Source organism: Nelusetta ayraudi, unplaced genomic scaffold, assembly GCF_046127955.1.
Source record: "Nelusetta ayraudi isolate G7.1 ecotype Tasmania unplaced genomic scaffold, CSIRO-AGI_Nayr_v1 ptg000084l, whole genome shotgun sequence".
In the NCBI taxonomy this organism is placed as follows: domain Eukaryota; kingdom Metazoa; phylum Chordata; class Actinopteri; order Tetraodontiformes; family Monacanthidae; genus Nelusetta; species Nelusetta ayraudi.
Window position 1 is genome coordinate 4264389 of NW_027466134.1, and position 18112 is coordinate 4282500.

The 18112-nt window shown below is 42.5% G+C and overlaps 1 protein-coding gene across 1 annotated transcript in view; it reads left to right on the plus strand.

The window, feature by feature from the left end:
• The first annotated feature begins 1351 nt into the window (after positions 1-1351).
• exoc2 (exocyst complex component 2) overlaps positions 1352-18112 on the plus strand; it is a 54849-nt gene continuing 38088 nt past the window's right edge. The window contains exons 1-4 of the mRNA XM_076045359.1: positions 1352-1441; positions 11486-11638; positions 14446-14622; positions 16119-16245. Coding sequence (XP_075901474.1) covers positions 11521-11638; positions 14446-14622; positions 16119-16245 — 422 coding nt within the window. The 5' untranslated portion in view covers positions 1352-1441; positions 11486-11520. The remainder of the gene's footprint in view (positions 1442-11485; positions 11639-14445; positions 14623-16118; positions 16246-18112) is intronic.

Sequence of the window (18112 nt, forward strand, 5' to 3'; positions counted from 1 at the left end):
GAAATTAAATCATATTTTCTAGGCCAACTTCTTCAAGAGTTGACAGACATGGCAGTCAAAGTATGATTTTAATATTGCATAGGGGTATTCATTTGTGGCTGAGACATAACACAATTAATGCACATGGCATATTCGTTTGTACATTAGCTTCACCGCTTGTCATGTGTGTCACGCCCCTAGTGGTCTCTTTCAGTGGCAAAGTCTTTACTGTTGAGGCGAGATCCAAATCTCCCAGCGTCATTGTTTATGTGGACAAACAGCTCCCCTGTTGCCTCAGCATCTGTGCAAACTCCCAAGTCACAGTTTGATCCCTCAATTATCAGATTACACGGCCTAATTGGACAGCATGTCATCCCAGGGGAGTGGGCCTTGCCTTATCACAGAATGCTTTCTGCCCTGCACAATTTGGTGAGATAAATGTAATGGTATCAGTGTTCCAGTGTGTGCCTGGGTGGTCTATGTTGCATTTCTAATGATGCTGCGCCTTTCCCAGAACAAGTGGAAATACCTCAGTGATGCACCATGAAAGAGAGAGAAAGAGCGTGAGAGAGAGAGAGAGAGAGAGCGAGAGAGAGAGAGAGAGAGAGAGAGAGAGAGAGTGAGAGTGAGAGAGAGAGAGCGAGGGCACAGGCCTGTCACTAAGGTTAAGAATTCAGTCTTTATTGGTCTCAAACTTCCAAAACACATTATTCCATTAAAAAGTACACCACTTATATGCTTTACGTGCAATCACGAAATACAAGTGATCTGTTAACCTTTCTCGTGACTTAACGCATGCTCCCCAAACTGTGGTCGTAGTTGTATTTCCTCATGTGGAAGCACACTGCTGCAGATTGAGACAGAGGCACTATTAAAGTGTTGCAAAATGCATTTGTCATTCCATTTGTCTATACAACATAATCCATTTTGATTTAATTGTTTGCTCTCAGACTAACAAAATACATAGGAAATTTTGCGTCCCACCCCAAAGCTCATAACTTGTCCCAAACTTTGCCATGCAAATGCACTGTAATGACATTTCTGTTTTTTTTTTCTTCATCATATAGTGTACTTACCTTTTTCATTAATACATATTCCATATGTGTTCATTCATAGTTTTGATGCCTTGAGTGACAATCTACAATGTAAACAGTCATGAAAACAGAAGAAAAACCATGAAATCAGACGTTTGTGTCCAAACTTTAGGCTGGTAGTGTATGTCGACCACTGGTCACTGGTTTAAAGTTATATATTTAAGACGGACTTTCCCTTAAATAGTTAGAATCATAGGTTTAACAACATTTTGAGATCCTTCAGCTCTTAGAATACGTGAACGTGTGGGCATATGGATATACTGTCCAGCACACTTTTATTTTGAAGGCTGGAATCAGAAAAGTGAGGCCAGTTGCGGAAGTAAACACCGGAAACGGGAAATAAGCGTTGTCGTCCTGTGACTTGAACCGTAAGTGACCGCTTTCTCCTTCTTTTTATTCTTTAATATTAACGCTTGCGACCGGCTGTATGTATTAGTGGCAACATTTGCTCTACAATTAATAAGCAAGCTGTGGCGTTTTGGTGAACACATACGGGGCTTAAAGCTCATCGTGTGCTCGACGGACTGACGTTAGCCTGCTAGCCAACGCTGTTTGCAGCTAAAAATGTCAACAATTCTAATAACCAGACAATACTGTGACTGCTACAATTTCTATTGTACATGTCGGTGTGTGGCAGTGGCCATACATGACGTAATCAGAGATAGGCGTCGATAAATCATCTGACAGATGCCCGTTATTTTACCACATAACACAGTCCCTCCTGCTGCTTTACGACGGTCAGCTGACTGAAATCCCAACAACCACTGTGACTTTCACCGTTTAAGATTCATGTCATTTAGCATGATACGCACAGTGTAACACGCTGTAGACTTAATAACGAGATTAATTTGGCTCTCACGTAATTTATTAAAAGTATCTCATCTTCTCGACTGCTGCTCTGCTAAGACGTAGTGGGCACACCCTTTAGCTGTTTCTACAGTTGATGTCATTGGTTGTGTTTGAAATGGCAGAGCATTGTTTATATATAAATTTATTGTGATGATTTAAAAAACAAAACAAAAAAAACGTTTCACTGTCTGACACTTAATGAAATTTTTACACAAGTGATGTATCCGCTGCAATTAATTAGAATTGGAACGCTCAAAGTAATGAATTAATCATTCATTCATTTGCACGTTACTTCCTCTGTAAAACACATTTAAATCAATATCTCAGTCTGTTTTATGGTGTAATTGCTACTGTTTGCAATTATTTTTCTATTGATAAATGTGTCTGTCAGTTATGAAGGAAAACTGTCATTGTTTTAATTGAGCCGTTCAAGATGGGAGAAAACATCAACAACAGTGCCATCAATTTGAAAAGGGTCGATGGTGGGTTGTCTATTAAAAAAAAAAAATTGCTACATACAGGAAAACGAATGCTTCTTAAAGTTACAACAATTTCAAGATTGACGAAGCAATGGCTTTATTTAAAAGTAAAGGCCCTGCAAGTTGCAGATATTAAGCTGTGCCACAGGTGGAAAAGAGTCATCTGCAGTCTGCGATGTATTGCACTGAATATATTCAATACTTGGGAGTAAGTGGAATTTAAAATGTGAGCAAATACTCTTCTGATGCTCCTCCCAGTTATGGCCTTGTGTAATTTTATGTCTGTTCAAAGATAATGCTACAGTATACCTATGTAACATAGTCGGCTGTCTTAACATGAGATATTAAAACAGGTTTGGTTTCAGTGTATTCAGTGAGGGCATATTACTGACTGTAAGTCTGTAGTTTGATCCTGTGCGTGAGAGACCAAAGAAAGAATGATTTGAGAAACCATTTCTTGATTTTAATGTTTAGGCTATTGTTATTTAGAACATGTTTCCCAGGAATATAATGCCTACAAATTAGGGGAGATATCAGTTTGTCAAATACATTTCCCACTTAGTTTTATTTACTTCTCTAGCCAAGTTTTAAAAACCCCCAAAGTATGTTGTTTGCTGTCATTGCATTTAAACTCGCTTCTACTGACCCCAAAATAAATAGAAAAAGTTTGATTTGTTACATGTAAACAGATTGTGGCATCTTTCACCAACCTGTCTAAACAGTTTCAGTCAAGCACGCCTCCTATTTGTGACAGCTTGGTTTACCAACGTGATCGGAACAAACTTGTGCTATTATAATTGAATTTTTAACATTGAATCGTGTTTGTAATTACGCCTGTGATAAGCATTTCAGTGATTGGGGTCAGCCTTAGAAACAAAGTGCACTATTTGGTCCTAGATGTAATTGTTTTGTTTTCTGTAATAGAAAAAAAAATAATAATCAAGGTTTAGTGCAAGTTTCTCTCTCTTTTTTTTTTTTTTTTTCAAAAGTTTGCAATCAGTGTTTGTCTGAAATGAAGAAAACACTGTCAGTTGGGGTTGCCCATTGTTTTGTTAAAGGTTAGAATAATACTTAATTAACAACCTCAAGACCAGTTGTGATATAAACTCTTCTCTCAGTTTCGCCTCATTAGATGGAGTGTTTTCAAACAAATCAGAGCCTAAGCCTCTATAATCCCCTCTTTTGTGTACTTTTGTCAAGTATTGTTATAGCATTCTCTCCTTAAATAGGCACACTCAGTATAAACAGCACCTTACTGCGTGTGTGTTTGCTCAACTGATTGATTATACGAGAGAGTGCATGACGCTAATTGATTGACGGGTCGATTGCAGGAAGGCGCCACGTCGCGGCGACGCACTGTCATCGAGCTCCTCCGTCATTTGTGTCGAGAGCCGCGCTGGCAGCGGTCGGCCTGTCGCTGAGCAGCACCAGCAGAGCTCTGTGAATCTGCTTCTGTCCCCCAAAGTTAGTACAGCTTGGCTGGAGAGATCCGGGGGGGGGCAAGGCTACAACTGATCCATTTCCTGTTCCCCTCTTGGGGCTCTAATTGAAAAAATTGGGTGGCCCTGCTGCTTGTTTGTTTTGAGGAAGTGTGTGTGTGTGTGTGTGTGTGTGTGTGTGTGTGTGTGTGTGTGTGTGTGTGTGTGTGTGAGAATTTTTTTGTGAGTGCCGCCGCTGAATAGATTTTGGGATGAAATGATCACTTCTCTCTCGCCCCAGTCTCTCCCACCTGGTGGCCTTCTTCTTGCTGGCAGGTTTGCTGGACCACTGATTTTCGTATTTCACCCCCAGTGCATGACCCAGTAAGACATGGGCTGAACTTTCAGAAATGAATATGAACACAGAGATGGGCAGATAGAGCTGCTCTGGGGCCGGAAGCAAGGCTTGATATGATCTATATGGCCAGAACATTGAAAACATGCTTCACATTTATAATAGTAGTAACTGCACATATTTTTTTTTAAGTTGAAATAACGAGCAAGTAACATGAGCAAATTAATTTAAAGTTGCTTTATTATAGAATTTAAGAATAGAAATGAAAACAGAAACTGCTGTCTTGTCATAATGTGGACTTTAGAGGGAATGGTTGAGAATTTACTTGAGCTTTTTGATTCATCTTACGTAGGTTTGCTTCAGATCAGTGGGTGCAGTAAACATTTTTTGTTTTAGTTTTGTGATGAAATCTAATCTTGACTTGTGTCCCTCTTAGCAAGACAGAAAAAAAGTAAGAAATGACGACTTACTCAAAGCAATCTGTCATCGTCAATCTTCAAAATGATGAGGATAACTCGTCCATTGACCAACTTCATCTATTTTGTAAATTAAAAATTCCGAACCTCACTGTGTGACTACAGTCGGTTCTCACGCTGATGGTGGGATTCTTATGTAAAGCAGCCGGGGCAGCAGTGTAGCGCTGCGGCTCACGGAGGTTCCATGTCACTGGGCAAAGCTGTCTGTCTCCACTCTCTTAATCCTATCAAAACATCTTCCCGCATTTCCAGCCATATCCCTCATATTTCTGTTTATTGTTCCTGGGCTTTCATACCCCAAGATCGGAGACTCGGCTTCATTCTCCAACACACTTGAGACTGACAAACAAACAAACAGACGGGCCTGTGGGCAACCCGCGGCGATGGCGGACACGGAGCTGGAGGACCCCTTCCCGTCTCTCTGTCACGAAGGGCCACGAATGCGGGATGAGCTGAGTCATCGGGGCAAAAGGACGAACTCGCCGACTGGACTAACAGTCCACGGCGCTGGCAATTTATGATCCGTTTATTTGAAACGTGACCCTGTTGACACATCCATCCATCCATCCATCCGTCTTCTATACTCGCTTCCTTCTGCAGGTGGTCTGCTTGAGCCTATCCCCAGTGTCATGAGGCGAAGCCAGGCTGACACCCTGGACTAGTTGCCGGTTCATTGCAGGGCCACACAGAAAGAAACAACCATTCACACTCACATGCACACGGACGGTCAATTTAGAGTTCCTATTTTACCTCACATGCACGTTTTTGGGCTGTGGGAGGAAGCTGGAGAACCCAGAGAGAACCCAGGCTGACACAAGGAGAACATGCAAACTCCACACAGAAAGGTCCCAGTGCCCGGAATCAAACCCAAAGGCCCCAGGCCCGGAATCATAACCAAAGGTCCAAGTTCTGAAATGGAACCCTCGACCTTCTTGCCATGAGTGTGTGTGCACCACCAACCACTACGCCACCGTGTCGCCCCCTGTGGACACATATTAAGGTCAATCAGCTCCGCCGGTATCCCCCCACATCTTAGAGCCATGCGGTGGGACCGGGCGCGAGCGAACACTGTGGGGGATTGTTCAAATCTCCTAGCGGCCCCCGTGTGATCAGACCACTCATCTCGGCCCGGGGTGATGTTTGGCTCGCTCTGTCCATTCAAGAGGACTGGGCTCGGGGGGGAGGGAGGGATCTTTGATGGAATCTGGTGTTTGTGTAACATTGGGGAGGACGGAGTGAAGCGGGGGCGGGGGGGTTTAGTGTCGGTGGGTGTCTGAGCCACCAGCTTGTTGGGTTAGCGGGGAGATGAACTGTCTAAATGGATCCCTTTGTGCCCCTCAAAGCTCTCGGTAGGTTTCGCTCTCTCTGGCGCGTGTGCACGCTCTCCAATCGCTGCCATGTGTGGCTCACCTTTGAACTGAGCGGAGCGTTTGGTTTTGATTGATGCGTTTGGATCTCGATGGCGCAGGTGAAAAGTCTTTGGCAAAAGAGGCCCAACAGTCACTGGGACCTGCGTTAAAAGATCCAACCGCCAGTTAAAAAGAAGGCCAGTTGAATATTTTAATGACGATGTCTTTTGTCGGTTCTGAATCTTCCAAAAGCAGCTCAGTTCTGCCCTTCATCATACATGATTAGAGCAAAAACTCTGATACATTTGTAGCACCAACTGAAGTGCTCCGCTCTTGTCGAGTACCTAAAAATGAATCATCTTTCGGTGGTTAATATGTCCAGGAAAGTGAATTATTTGGCAAACGTTTGTCAAGATCTTAAGTCGCTGGTGATTGGATTTCACATGATGGATCTGTGAACTAAAGACACAGTTTTGGGGACATGAGATGTATTTCATCCAAATGGTCCAATGCTCTGCAGCAATCCCTGTCGCAAAGTCTTTTAGCGCAGCTCTAGAACCTGTCAATGAAGTGTCTTGAATCATTTTTTTTTTTCTCTCCTTGTTTTTCGCTTGACCCACTTTTCACTAAATGGGTAGAAAACAGTTTGGGCCTCTGGACTCGGTCGACTTAAAGAACTGATTTGCAGAGCCCACAAACAGCTCGGGTACTGTGCGTTGGTCAGTGAGTGACGTTTTCCAGCTGCACGTTGTTTCTGTCTTCCAATACGGCCACCGCGTTTTTGCCCCCTTTGAAACACGTCCGAGGTGCAACACAGCATCAATTCTAAACAGAAAGCTGAAATGGTGTTTTTAAGGAGACTGTAAACAAAGGGCTAAATAAAGTAGTGGAAAAAGGTTTTCGGACACCATTACTCAGTCCCACTTATTGGCATTCAAAATTTGCTGGATACTTTTTCTTTGTGTGTGTGTGTGTGTGTGTGTGTGTGTGTGTGTGTGTGTGTGTGTGTGTGTGTGTGTGTGTGTGTGTGTGTGTGTGTGTGTGTGTGTGTGTGTGTGTGTTTCAAAAGGTTTGGCTGCATCAGAGGCGCAAATGCAAATTATTTTGTTTTTCATTGTGAATGAGACAAAATAAGAAAACAAAACTACACTTGGGGACTTCAGACTGATTCTATGCACGAGTTGTCCAAAAACTTTTTTCAATCACTGTCAGGGAGCAATTTTAGTAATTGTGTAAACAATAGGTGTACTGAAAAGTATTACCACCATCCCCCAGTGGGCAACAAATTGATTTTGGTTATTTGTCAAAATGAATACATGCATGATAAACCCCCTAATAAGACATAGCATCAGCTTCCAAACCCCTGATATCAATCATAAAACGCAGTGGTCTCGTGCCGTTTGTCTGTTTGTTTGCCGGCGTAATGAAAAGTTTTAAGTGGCCACGTCTCCAGCACGCAGCCAAGCCGCGGCTGCCACTTTAATAGCAGAGCTGCAAGAAGATCCCTAAGCCTCAGACTTCCACGGCTACCAAACAGATTAGAGCCAACCCTGCAGTTTGTTAGTCCGCCTCCAAAGAAAACAAACCTGCCTTTTTAGTCCCAGAGAGAAAGAGAGCCGTTAGCCGTTAGCCTAATTTCTATCATGTCAATAAGTGAATAAATTACAGAAATTATTGAATTGAATTGTGTGTCCTGCCTAAAATATATAAATACATATGTTTCGAAGCCGTGACCCAATCAAAACAGCCCCGCGACCAGCCTTTGGGTCGCGGCCCACCAGTTGGGAAACTCTGCTTCCTCTCACTCCTTTTTGAATAGGTCACTTGGTTTTTTTTCCTGTGTTTGTATTTTTTTTTTTTTTGCTTCCTAAAATTTTCTTTCTCTCTTTATTATTTTATGTCTCTAGGAATTGTTTGGTAGCCGTTGTGTTGTCAAATTTGCATATTCCAAATCAAAAAAGCGGTTGTTTTATGTTTCAGGGCGGAGGTAGGGGGGGTGAGGGTGGGGGTGCAAGGTTTTTTTTGCATTTTGCTTTCCTCTTTGTGCTGTGACAAAAATAAAAATGTGCATTTCAGCCTCTGAAGTCCTTCTGTCAGCTGGTTTACAGTGTGATGTGCACGCCATTAAAACCTGGGCACTGAAAAAAAATGTTTTTAGTTCCTGCATTTGTGTGTGTGTGTGTGTGTGTGTGTGTGTGTGTGTGTGTGCGCACAGAGGGGTCTGGGCAGTGTTCCCGTGTCCATGCACAGCCCCCAGAGTAAAGTAAACACAGCGGCTCTTTTCTCATCCCAGCCGTCAGCAGGCTCTCCCCAGGCCCGCGCCGGAGACCACACACCCAGACCACACGCACGCACACACACACACACACACACACACACACACATATATATATTCGCGCACACTGGCCAGACCTCTCCGCAGATCCTTCCACATACTTGCGTACACACAGACCACACAACACCAGTCGGGGCCCCTCGCACGCAAACCTCGCTGAGCTGTCATTCTGCCCAGTCTGTGTGCTATGTGTGTGCGTGGAGGCTATCTGTGTGTTTGTGCACGTGTACTTCCAAGACGATGGGGGTGGGTGGGTGGGACGGGCTGTAGGAACACCCCTCCCTCGGAGCGGATTTGGAAGTGCAGGGAATAAAGATGGCGCTCCCACTCTAAACATGTGGGATTGATGAAGGATCGACGGCCGGCTCTGCTTCGTAGCCCTGTTAACCTCTTATCTCCTCTGCGTCACATACGCCGGCCCCCTCCGTTTCCTCCGACAAGAGCAGGGCAGCAGCAACAACATGGGGCTAAATCCCGCCGGAGTGTCGGTGCTAACTGGGCGAGATGTCGGGGTGACGGGAGGAGAAAATAAAGCCTCCTCCTCCTCCTCCTCCTCACTTCCCCAGGTTTCTAGGTCGCTGCCTTCACCGCTCTTCTCTGCGCTGGTGTGTCCTCGCTGCTTTAGGTTACTGAGGTTCCTATGTTATATTATTCTCAAGTTGTTATATTCAAGCGCTGGCTTGATGCTTGGAAGAGCCTCTGCAGTGGTGAAAACCAGCAAATTAAATTTATTCTTATTTATTTATCCGATGCATTTTTCCTGACTGCCCTCTGTTGGTCCTTCGTAGATTTTTTAGTTTTCTCAGTGTTTCAAATTGGATGTCTGTTTTATATCTATATCTGTGTGTGTGTGTGTGTGTGTGTGTGTGTGTGTGTGTGTGTGTGTGTGTGTGTGTATTAGATTTTTGTCGTGAGGTCAGTACTTCTAAATTATTCAGCATCAATACAATACAATTTTCTCTCTGATTTATTAATTTAGTTGCTTCACCACAGTGACGCAACTTTTTAAATAATCAAGTATTCAATCAGTTTTGAGCTTTATTGCTGGATCGTGTGAAAGAATACATTTTTTTCAAAAATGTTTTTTCACAATGTAATGAAAGCTATTAATTATATGAGCTAAAGATGAATTCACTTAATTACCTTTACGAGGCTTCTTCTGCGGTTTAGAGGCCCCACTGATGTATCTATTATAATTTATGACAGAAAAGTGCCACACAACCTCTTCATTGTGAACACTGTCTGTCTGTAAATTGTCATTGTTTTAATTGATAAATACAGAAATGAGGCGTATCATAAGCTTTTAATTATTTCTCCTCAATAATTAAATTTGTAATTTCTGATATAATGATGATATTGTTTTTGTGTATGTAAATATGTAGCTAAAGTGGTGCCTTAGTCAGTCTCAGGGGCGGTAGAACACATTGTAAAAGTGGATTCCATATCAATCAAAAATGTGATTAATCTCTATGTCTTATTTATCAATCAATTATTTATATTAATTTTATTGCTATTTATCTGTGTGAATAAAGTAAAAAAAAAAAAAAAAAAAAATCAAACACTTGCACGTAGCAGCACAACAACTACTCAGATCTTGGGTTAGGATGACACGTGAAAGCCATTCGTTCCCAGTCAGTTGCTTGATGTCTATTCTTGCCACCCAAAAAGTCATTCTATTTAGCGCTGGCTTGATACTTGGAAAAGCAACTGCAGTTGTGAAAACCAGCAAATTAAACGCGTCTTATTTATTTATCCGATGCATTGGTTTCCCTCAATGGCTTCTCCTGTGAAGGCCCAGCGGTCTCACACCTTGCGTCTAATCGGTGAGCGCGTGAAAGGTGACCATCGCCATCCAGTCGCGTTCAGGTCCAGGTTCGCGCGAAGGCCGCATTGTTTGCTAAAAAAAAGAAAAAAAGAAAAAAAAAAAAAGCGTGTTTTGGCTGCCGTGCAAACGGGGCGGAAGTCTCGCTGGAGTTGCTGGAGAGCGAGCGTGCACGTTGGTCGGCCCTCGAGCGAGCGTGCACGTCGGTCGGCCCCCTAGTCGAGACCTGGCAGTCGCTGGGACCCAAACATCTGCGCCGCTGAAATGCATCCTTTCATTCTTTTGCATTTGGAGCCATTCCCTCTCCTCTCCCTTTTGCTTTCTGCGCCCGGAGCCGACGTGAGCCCATTTGCATGGGTTTTCTGTCGTTGGTACAATAATCTGGACAGTATTGTGTGGGCTTATGTGGAATGATTAGGGGGAGTCCAGGTTTATTTATCCTTCCCCGCGAGGTTTACATTCTTCCCTCTCCTCCCTTGCTCTCTGCCTGCTCCTTCATCCTTTGCTGCCTTCTCTATTTTCCTCTATTATCTGAGAGATAACTGCTGCAACGCACACGGCGTGGCGTCGCACTGGGTGGCAAATTAACAGTCAGCCAAATGCTGCTTGTCGGGTCTTTTTATTTCTTGCGATCTGCCTGATAGATAACTCCAAAAGACGTGTTATGGTTTTTGCAAGGCAAGCTTTTCTGTTGCTAGAAATAGTAATAATGATAATAATAATAATAATTATACATTTTATTTATAGAGCGCTTTTCAAAGTAAAAAAAAAAAGAAAAGAAGAAAAGGTTTGAAACTCATGAGAATAAAATTTGCATTTGAAATACTTAAAAATACACTACCAATCTAAAAATAAGTTTGGACACACCTTCTCATGCAATTGTTTTGCTGTCTACACTGCAGATAGATACTGGAGACATCAAATATATGAGCAAGATATATGTAATTATGCAGCAAAGAAAAACACCTTCAATAACTCTAAATATGTTTTTTTTTTCCTGAAATTTGGCTATTTTGAAGACTTAAAATATAAAACATGTTTGAGTTATTTTACACTTTCATGGTTTCCTACATAATTCCATGCGTGTTCAGTGAGAAACTGCAATGTCAATAGTCATGAAAATGAGACTTGAAAACTTTTGACTGGCAGTGTAAACCAACAAATAAATCAAGAATGTGGAGTAAAATAAGAGAAAACCGGGAGGTGAGCATCAACTGTAGTTAATAAGTAGCATAAAATGCTTTGTTCACGTCGTCTTTCTCATGCTCATGTGTTCTCCTAACACCGAATTCCTTTTATCCCCCACCATCCCTTTCCCATCATCCCCAGGTGCTGATTGGCCCAGTTGCTTCCATCCGGCCGCCATGTCTCGTGCCCGTCCGCCCCCGCTGGTCACAGGCATCTCGCCCAAGGAGGGCGCGGCTTGGACCAAAGTCACCATCCGCGGAGAGAACCTGGGCACCGGCCCGGCGGACCTCATTGGTAATTTTTTTTTTTTTTTTTTTTTTTTTGACATCTCAGCTGACCGCAAATATTAAGAAAAACAAAATGTAGTTCACTCGGTCAAAGTCTTTATTTTCTTCTCCTTAATATTTTTCTTTCCTCTTCTTCCCCGAATCCATGCATTGAAATGAAGGCCACTATAGTCAAGAGTCTTGAAATACTTCTGACTTTGACACTTTTTACAACTTAAAGTTTTCCCTCGCTGATAATTCAGGTGTTTTTTGCCAATGTTTAAAGAACGTTGCTGCTTTATTTTCTTCATGTAGAATTTGATATTTGAACTGCTTTCTATTAACTGACGTAATTCGCTTTTTCATCAACAAACCAGCCTGAAAGCTTTTGTAAACAGGCTGGTGGAAGGTTTATTTTTGTTTATACGATACTTAAGAGGACGAGACCCCTTTTCCTTTGCCTGCTGGGTGCAGGAATGGTGGAAGGGGTCACACATAAGTCAAGAAGAGCACTTTTAATGTTGATTTTTAGAGCCTTTGTTGTGTTTAATGTGCCATGTTATTTCTAAAGTGAAGCCAACCCAAAGGATATTCAAAAAAATAACAAAACATTTACGCGTTGTATAATAACATATTTCTTTTAGATCCATAAAAAATATTGTTCTTTCAAATTCTCTTCTAAGGTTACAAATAAAGAAATTCCTCCTGAAAGAAAAAAGCTAAAACCCAAGGAATAGTGGAGTGTAATTTTATTGATCTAACGTGTTCATTTCTTAATATAAGCAAAAATGTCTTTGTTCAATTTAAAAAAATATATAATTCTTTCTTTTATAAGTGGCAAAGAAAACTATAGCACCAAATGATTTTGACTGCCACATTACTACACATGAAAATACCTTATAAAGCCAGAAATATTTAATATTTTGTATTACTATTGTTACCTCTGTAAAAAAATAAATAAAAAATCTCAACTTTTTTGAACACACAAAAACCTTTAATTTTTAATTCAGCCCAATATTTGATTTTATTGAAAAATTAAATAAAAATAAACTATACTAAATTAACATTAAACTAAAATTTGACTTTTTTTCCCTCCTTACTCTGGTGGTCGCTCGGATGCACGCAACTGTTGCTGCAGTGATATTTTCCTCTCACGGCCACTTTTCTCTCCGCTGCTGCTTAGCCTCTCGAGTTTGAGCGCAGGCTGGGAGGGATGTTGGGGGAGGGGTCTGAAGAACGCTGCTCCGCGCTCCGGCCCGTCATACGTCTCTATTCCATCCTCTCCCCTCCCCCCCACCCCCCACCCCCACGTCCCCGAAGCCCGGAATTAGACAATTAGATCTGCGCAAATGTGTGCGAGCGAGCGCTCACGCGTTCAAACGGCGCAGCCCGGCGGAGAACAGATGCAGGAAATGGGTCTCTAATGGGCATATCCTTTACAGTTTTATGGGCTATTTGTTGATCAGCTTTCTCAGGCTTTTTGACTCAGGCTTTTATTCCCCCCACCCACCCCCCCAATGTAGTCCCCTCCACTGGAAACGTCCAAGCAAAAACGTTGTGTCCGTCTTTCAGATTCCAAATAGTCCTGGGGGGGAGGGGGGGGGGGTTTGAAAGGAAGACGACTGATGTCGGGCCAGCGTGCCGTCGCGCGGCGCCGCTAATGGGCCACTTAGTACCCAAGTGACACACGTTTTAAGTCAAAAAGGAACCCAGCGAGAGGAAGGAAGGTCACGGCCACCTACCGCACATCACGACCCCCGGCTTGAACTTTGACCCCACCCCCCCTCCCTGCTGACAGTTTGACTAATCTCCCCGATAGACACCAATTGAGTCTGAGTGAGCGCCGCTCGTTACGGATGGTCTGAGCGAGTGTGACGATGCTGCCCTTTGTTTATTTGATCTTTTTCCTGTTGCTGCGTGGCTGCAACCCTCAGCCTTTTCCTCGGCCTCGGCCCCGAACTTTCATACATTTTTAGCACTGACAGAAATGCTGTTGAATATCTAAAAATTTTCACACACAGGAAAGCAAATCTTCGCTTCTGCAAGCCAATCGTTATTTGGCGTACATCTATGAAGATTTGAAGTCGCCAGCTGGCGTTTCAGTTTTTCGCAAAATAAAAGCGATATTTTTCAAATTTCGACAAAGTGCAGTTGTGATTTGCAGGTGTTTCCATTGAATGGTGTGAAGCGCATAAGCTGTCATTTTTGTCGTCCCGCGAGACCCCACTTTCAGGAGGACGGAGGTAAAAAACATTTTGCTCTTTCACTGGTCAGTGAACTGGTCACGTGACCCCCTACATCATGTCCGCTGACGTGTAAATACAACAAAAGTCTTTCCATGACACTTTGGTGATTTTCCTCTATATGGATACGTGTGAAAAGCCACCTCACGAGAGCATCAAAACCTTTTGAGAGGTTTTTCCAAACGCAGCTACTGGGGATTGGCTTTCACATTATTGAGGCATGAAATGAAGACACTCTCAAACTTTCGTTCACGTTAGAATAAAAAATTAGCATCATGCCAAAGAAGTCTAAAGGGCAGAATGCAAACAATTGCAGCATTTGTGCCAAGGTTGTAGCAGCAAAGCACGGGAATCCAACAAGCTTGATTTTGGAGGAAGTCCTGATTTGAATCACCAGGAAATTAGTGCTGAAAATTGCAGTGTTGTTTTTCATGTTGTTTGTTTTAATCATCTGGTATCCAACAAGATAGTGTTCTAAAACCAATATCGGAACCGAGGTATTGAAATTGTCCTTTGTATCGAAACATTTTGAGCGATCAACAATTCCTGCCCTCTTTCAGCCGCTCTGCTCTCTGCACGCTTTCCGTCTCAGGTCTGTCCATCTGTGGCCACAACTGCCTGCTGACGGCCGAATGGATGTCGGCCAGCAAGATCGTGTGCCGCGTGGGTCCCGCCAAAGATGACAAAGGGGAGATCATCGTCAACACCAAGTCTGGAGGTCTCGGCACCTCCACCGTCTCCTTCAAGCTGATCAGGCCCGAGAGAATCGGTAAGGCTCCCAACGACCAGTCTGTTTGATGCCTACCTGGCAAGACCAGATCCAAGTCACCGTTAAAGCTTCAGCCTTATGTTTATACTAGGTCACCAACCGTTTTGAACCTGAGAGCTACTTCATTGGTACCAAGTCATATGAAGGGCAACCAGTTTGCTATACTCTTCTTAAATAACACATTTCTCAGTTAACCTGTAGTTTTATATTATTATTATTATTATTATTATTATTATTATTGTTATTATTATTATTATTATTATTATTATTATTATTATCTCCGATACAATGAGTTCTCAATAAATTTCAACAATGAATTACCAACGGTGGATGCAGATAATGTCAATATTCAACACCTTATTCCTGTTAATGTGACTTTACAGAGTTTACCTAAACCTCTCCAGACTTAATGAGTAATACAATACTTTAATCGTTTTATTTTTAAGATATTGTCGTTTTCGAAGCTATATAAATACAAGTGTTATTACAAAAGAATCGCTAGCTCCTAGCTGTAAATCAAATATTACAACAAAAACTACTCACAGCATGAGGGCCACACGGTGACTCACATGTTGCTTTTTATGGCCAATGATTTGAATACGGCTCATCTGTTATATGTCTGCCTGTTGTTATTTGCGAGCGCCCTGAAGTCCAGATAGGCCAAAACCACAAGAATAGAGTGGAGAGATTATATTCAACTTTATAACAAAAAATACATACCTGTAGATTTTACCGATCATTAATTTACATTGTGTGTGGGTTTCCTTTAAAGCATGTTTCACAAAAAAGATGGAACTTTTAGTGTTTCTGCACATACGTAAACTCTCTCTGCATTAGCCTGTAAATAATAAAGTACTTGAGTATTTTTTTTTAAATAATTTATTCATTAATTTTTTTCTTATTGTTTTGAATCAATGAAAAATATATACATAAAATCATGTGATGATATCATTTATAACATCATCACCTTGTAGAATTGTTAGATATTTTAGTTGTTCAGTGATGCTTTTTGTCATTGATGAGTAAAGAAAATCAAGAAGAAAAAAATATAGTGAATTTGGCTGTAATCTCAGTGGTGTGCAAATGTCTGTAATACAATACAATATACTGTAAAACAATAGGAAGAGACGTTGCAGAAAATTCTCCTAAAGTGGTTTTTTTGTGAATACAAATATGTTGAGCTAGGGGAAAAAAAAACAGGTTAAAAGTGGTGCATGAGTGAACGTCTAAATCAATTTTGTAACTGACAATCATTATCGGAAAAGTGACAGCATCAGATTTGTAAGTTCCTTGAGTGGAAATTAGCGCAGAGCTGCAATACCTATGTTTTAAAGTAGGCTCAAACCAATTTTCTTTGGGGGGGGAAATATTGATATGCATAGTTTGTATTTGCTGGTGTGCTTTTTGTACAACGTGAAATCCAGAAAACGTGTGAGCGCACATCTGGGATGGGGTTGTGAGTGACGCGGAGCTCCCTTGTTCTCTCCTTCCTGCAGGTATCCTGGACCAGTCGGCCGTGTGGGTGGACGAGATGAACTACTACGACATGAGGACCGACCGCAACAAAGGCATCTCCCCGCTCTCGCTGAGGCCGAGCAATCCGCTGGGCATCGAGTTGGACAAGTACGAGCCCGAGATCGCACAATCACGCAGCCCGTAAACACATGCGCGCTCCGGTTACTGAGTCATGGTTTACATCCCCAAAACAGAAACAAACTCTCCCCATATGCCGCCGTTTGAAATATTATGCCAACGCAGCAAAGCAAAGGCTGAGCCGAGCCGAGCCGAGCTGAGCTGGCTGCGACCGCCGCTCGCAGCCAGTGGAAACAGTAATTGCGCACAAAAAGCGACGACGGTGCAGCGGGATTTTGGAGGAGGGAGCGAGGCTGCGACCCACGCACAATGTTTGTAAATGGTCTCGGAGCGAGCGCCATCGCCCCCCTTGGCCGGAGCGGAGACGTCGCAATGTGTAGTTAGTGTTGTCGTGTTTGCCATTTTCTAAGGTTGTGTCTGTATGCTATGAAGTAAGCGGAGGGGACTGTGGTATTGCTGCAGAACCCCCCCCAGTATCTTCCCCATTTCCTTGGCGCCATTGTTAGCGGACTGCTAACTTTTGTTAATACGCCGTGATCTAGGTCTTCTTCTTCTTCTTCTTCTTCTTCTTCTTCTTCCGCTTTGGGGGATCAACTCACAGCGCCACACCAAGGCCTTCTTTATTTATTTATTCTTTTGGGTCGTCGGCGGACTGGGATATGCACGCCGAAAACCTAAATGACCAAAATGTCCGCAAACTTTAACTGGCACGACTCCCAGTCAACCTCAGCATGTAGACTCCTTCGGGGAGTAAACTCACAGCGCCACTCCAAGGCTTGGCATAGGCACTACATCGTTTTCAGTCGTTTCCAGCGTCTCCCGTGGGTATGATTAGGTAGAGTGTTAATTATCGGTTTAAAAATTGCCCTCTCTGAGTAAGAAGGGCCAGAGACGAGACCCTGTAAACAAAGCCTTTGCCCGTCGCTTTCCTCTCGTATTGCGTCCAAACACATCGTGTACAAGTCCACCTAGCATAATGGCCAATGGTAGCACACACCCACATTTAATTGTATTTATTTGTTTGTTTGTTTGTTTGTTGAAGTGTAATTGGGATTTTTTTTTTTTTAGATTGAAATGCCCCTTTTCAGATATTTGATGTGAGGAGATGTTTTTGTTTTGTTTTGGTGTTTATTTCCTCGTAGAGGAGTACATCATGGCTTCTTTGTTTTCTGCGACGTCTTGTCTTTGTGCAACACGTGGAGCCCATTTTTCAGGAGACGCCGGAAAACTCCGTGACCTCTTTGTTAGTCAGCAGATTTTAAAAACCTGTGGACAGAACTACGGTTGAAATGTTTACAGTGATTTTTAACTCTTTTTTTTTTTTAATCTTCCTGCCTGGTTAGGCCACATAAATGTTGCAGCTAAGAATAAACGCTTGAATTCTGTGAAGACGGGCAAAATAGCTGACAAACCCCAAAGAGACAAATTCTTCGCTGGAAGGATCAGAGGCAACGTGAGGAGCGTCCGTCCTGCTTTGACAGAATAGGGCGCAAAGTTCTCGTTGCATCTGTTCAGAAGATTGTTCCACGTGTCCAAGACAGCAAAAACAACGGTTTTAAAATGAGCCCGTCTCTTCTAATATTGTATGCCGTTTTTCTTGTTGTTGTTGGTTGTTTTTTTGGGTGGGTGTGTTTTTGGCAGGGCTTGTTTGTTGTGTTATGGCTCAACAGCGACAAATACAGAATACACTCCACCGCAAAGTTGTTACTTCATGTACTCGAAGAGTTGCTTATTCAGGAAGATAAATAATGCCAACCACAGGTATGTTTTGCTTCTTTCTAACTTTAATGCACGTTTGCTGCAAGAGGGTAAGAGGATCAAATATTTAAATGGCATTCACCTCAAATAAAATCAAACCCTCCAATTCTGTCTCGAGATTAATGTCAAACAGGTGGAT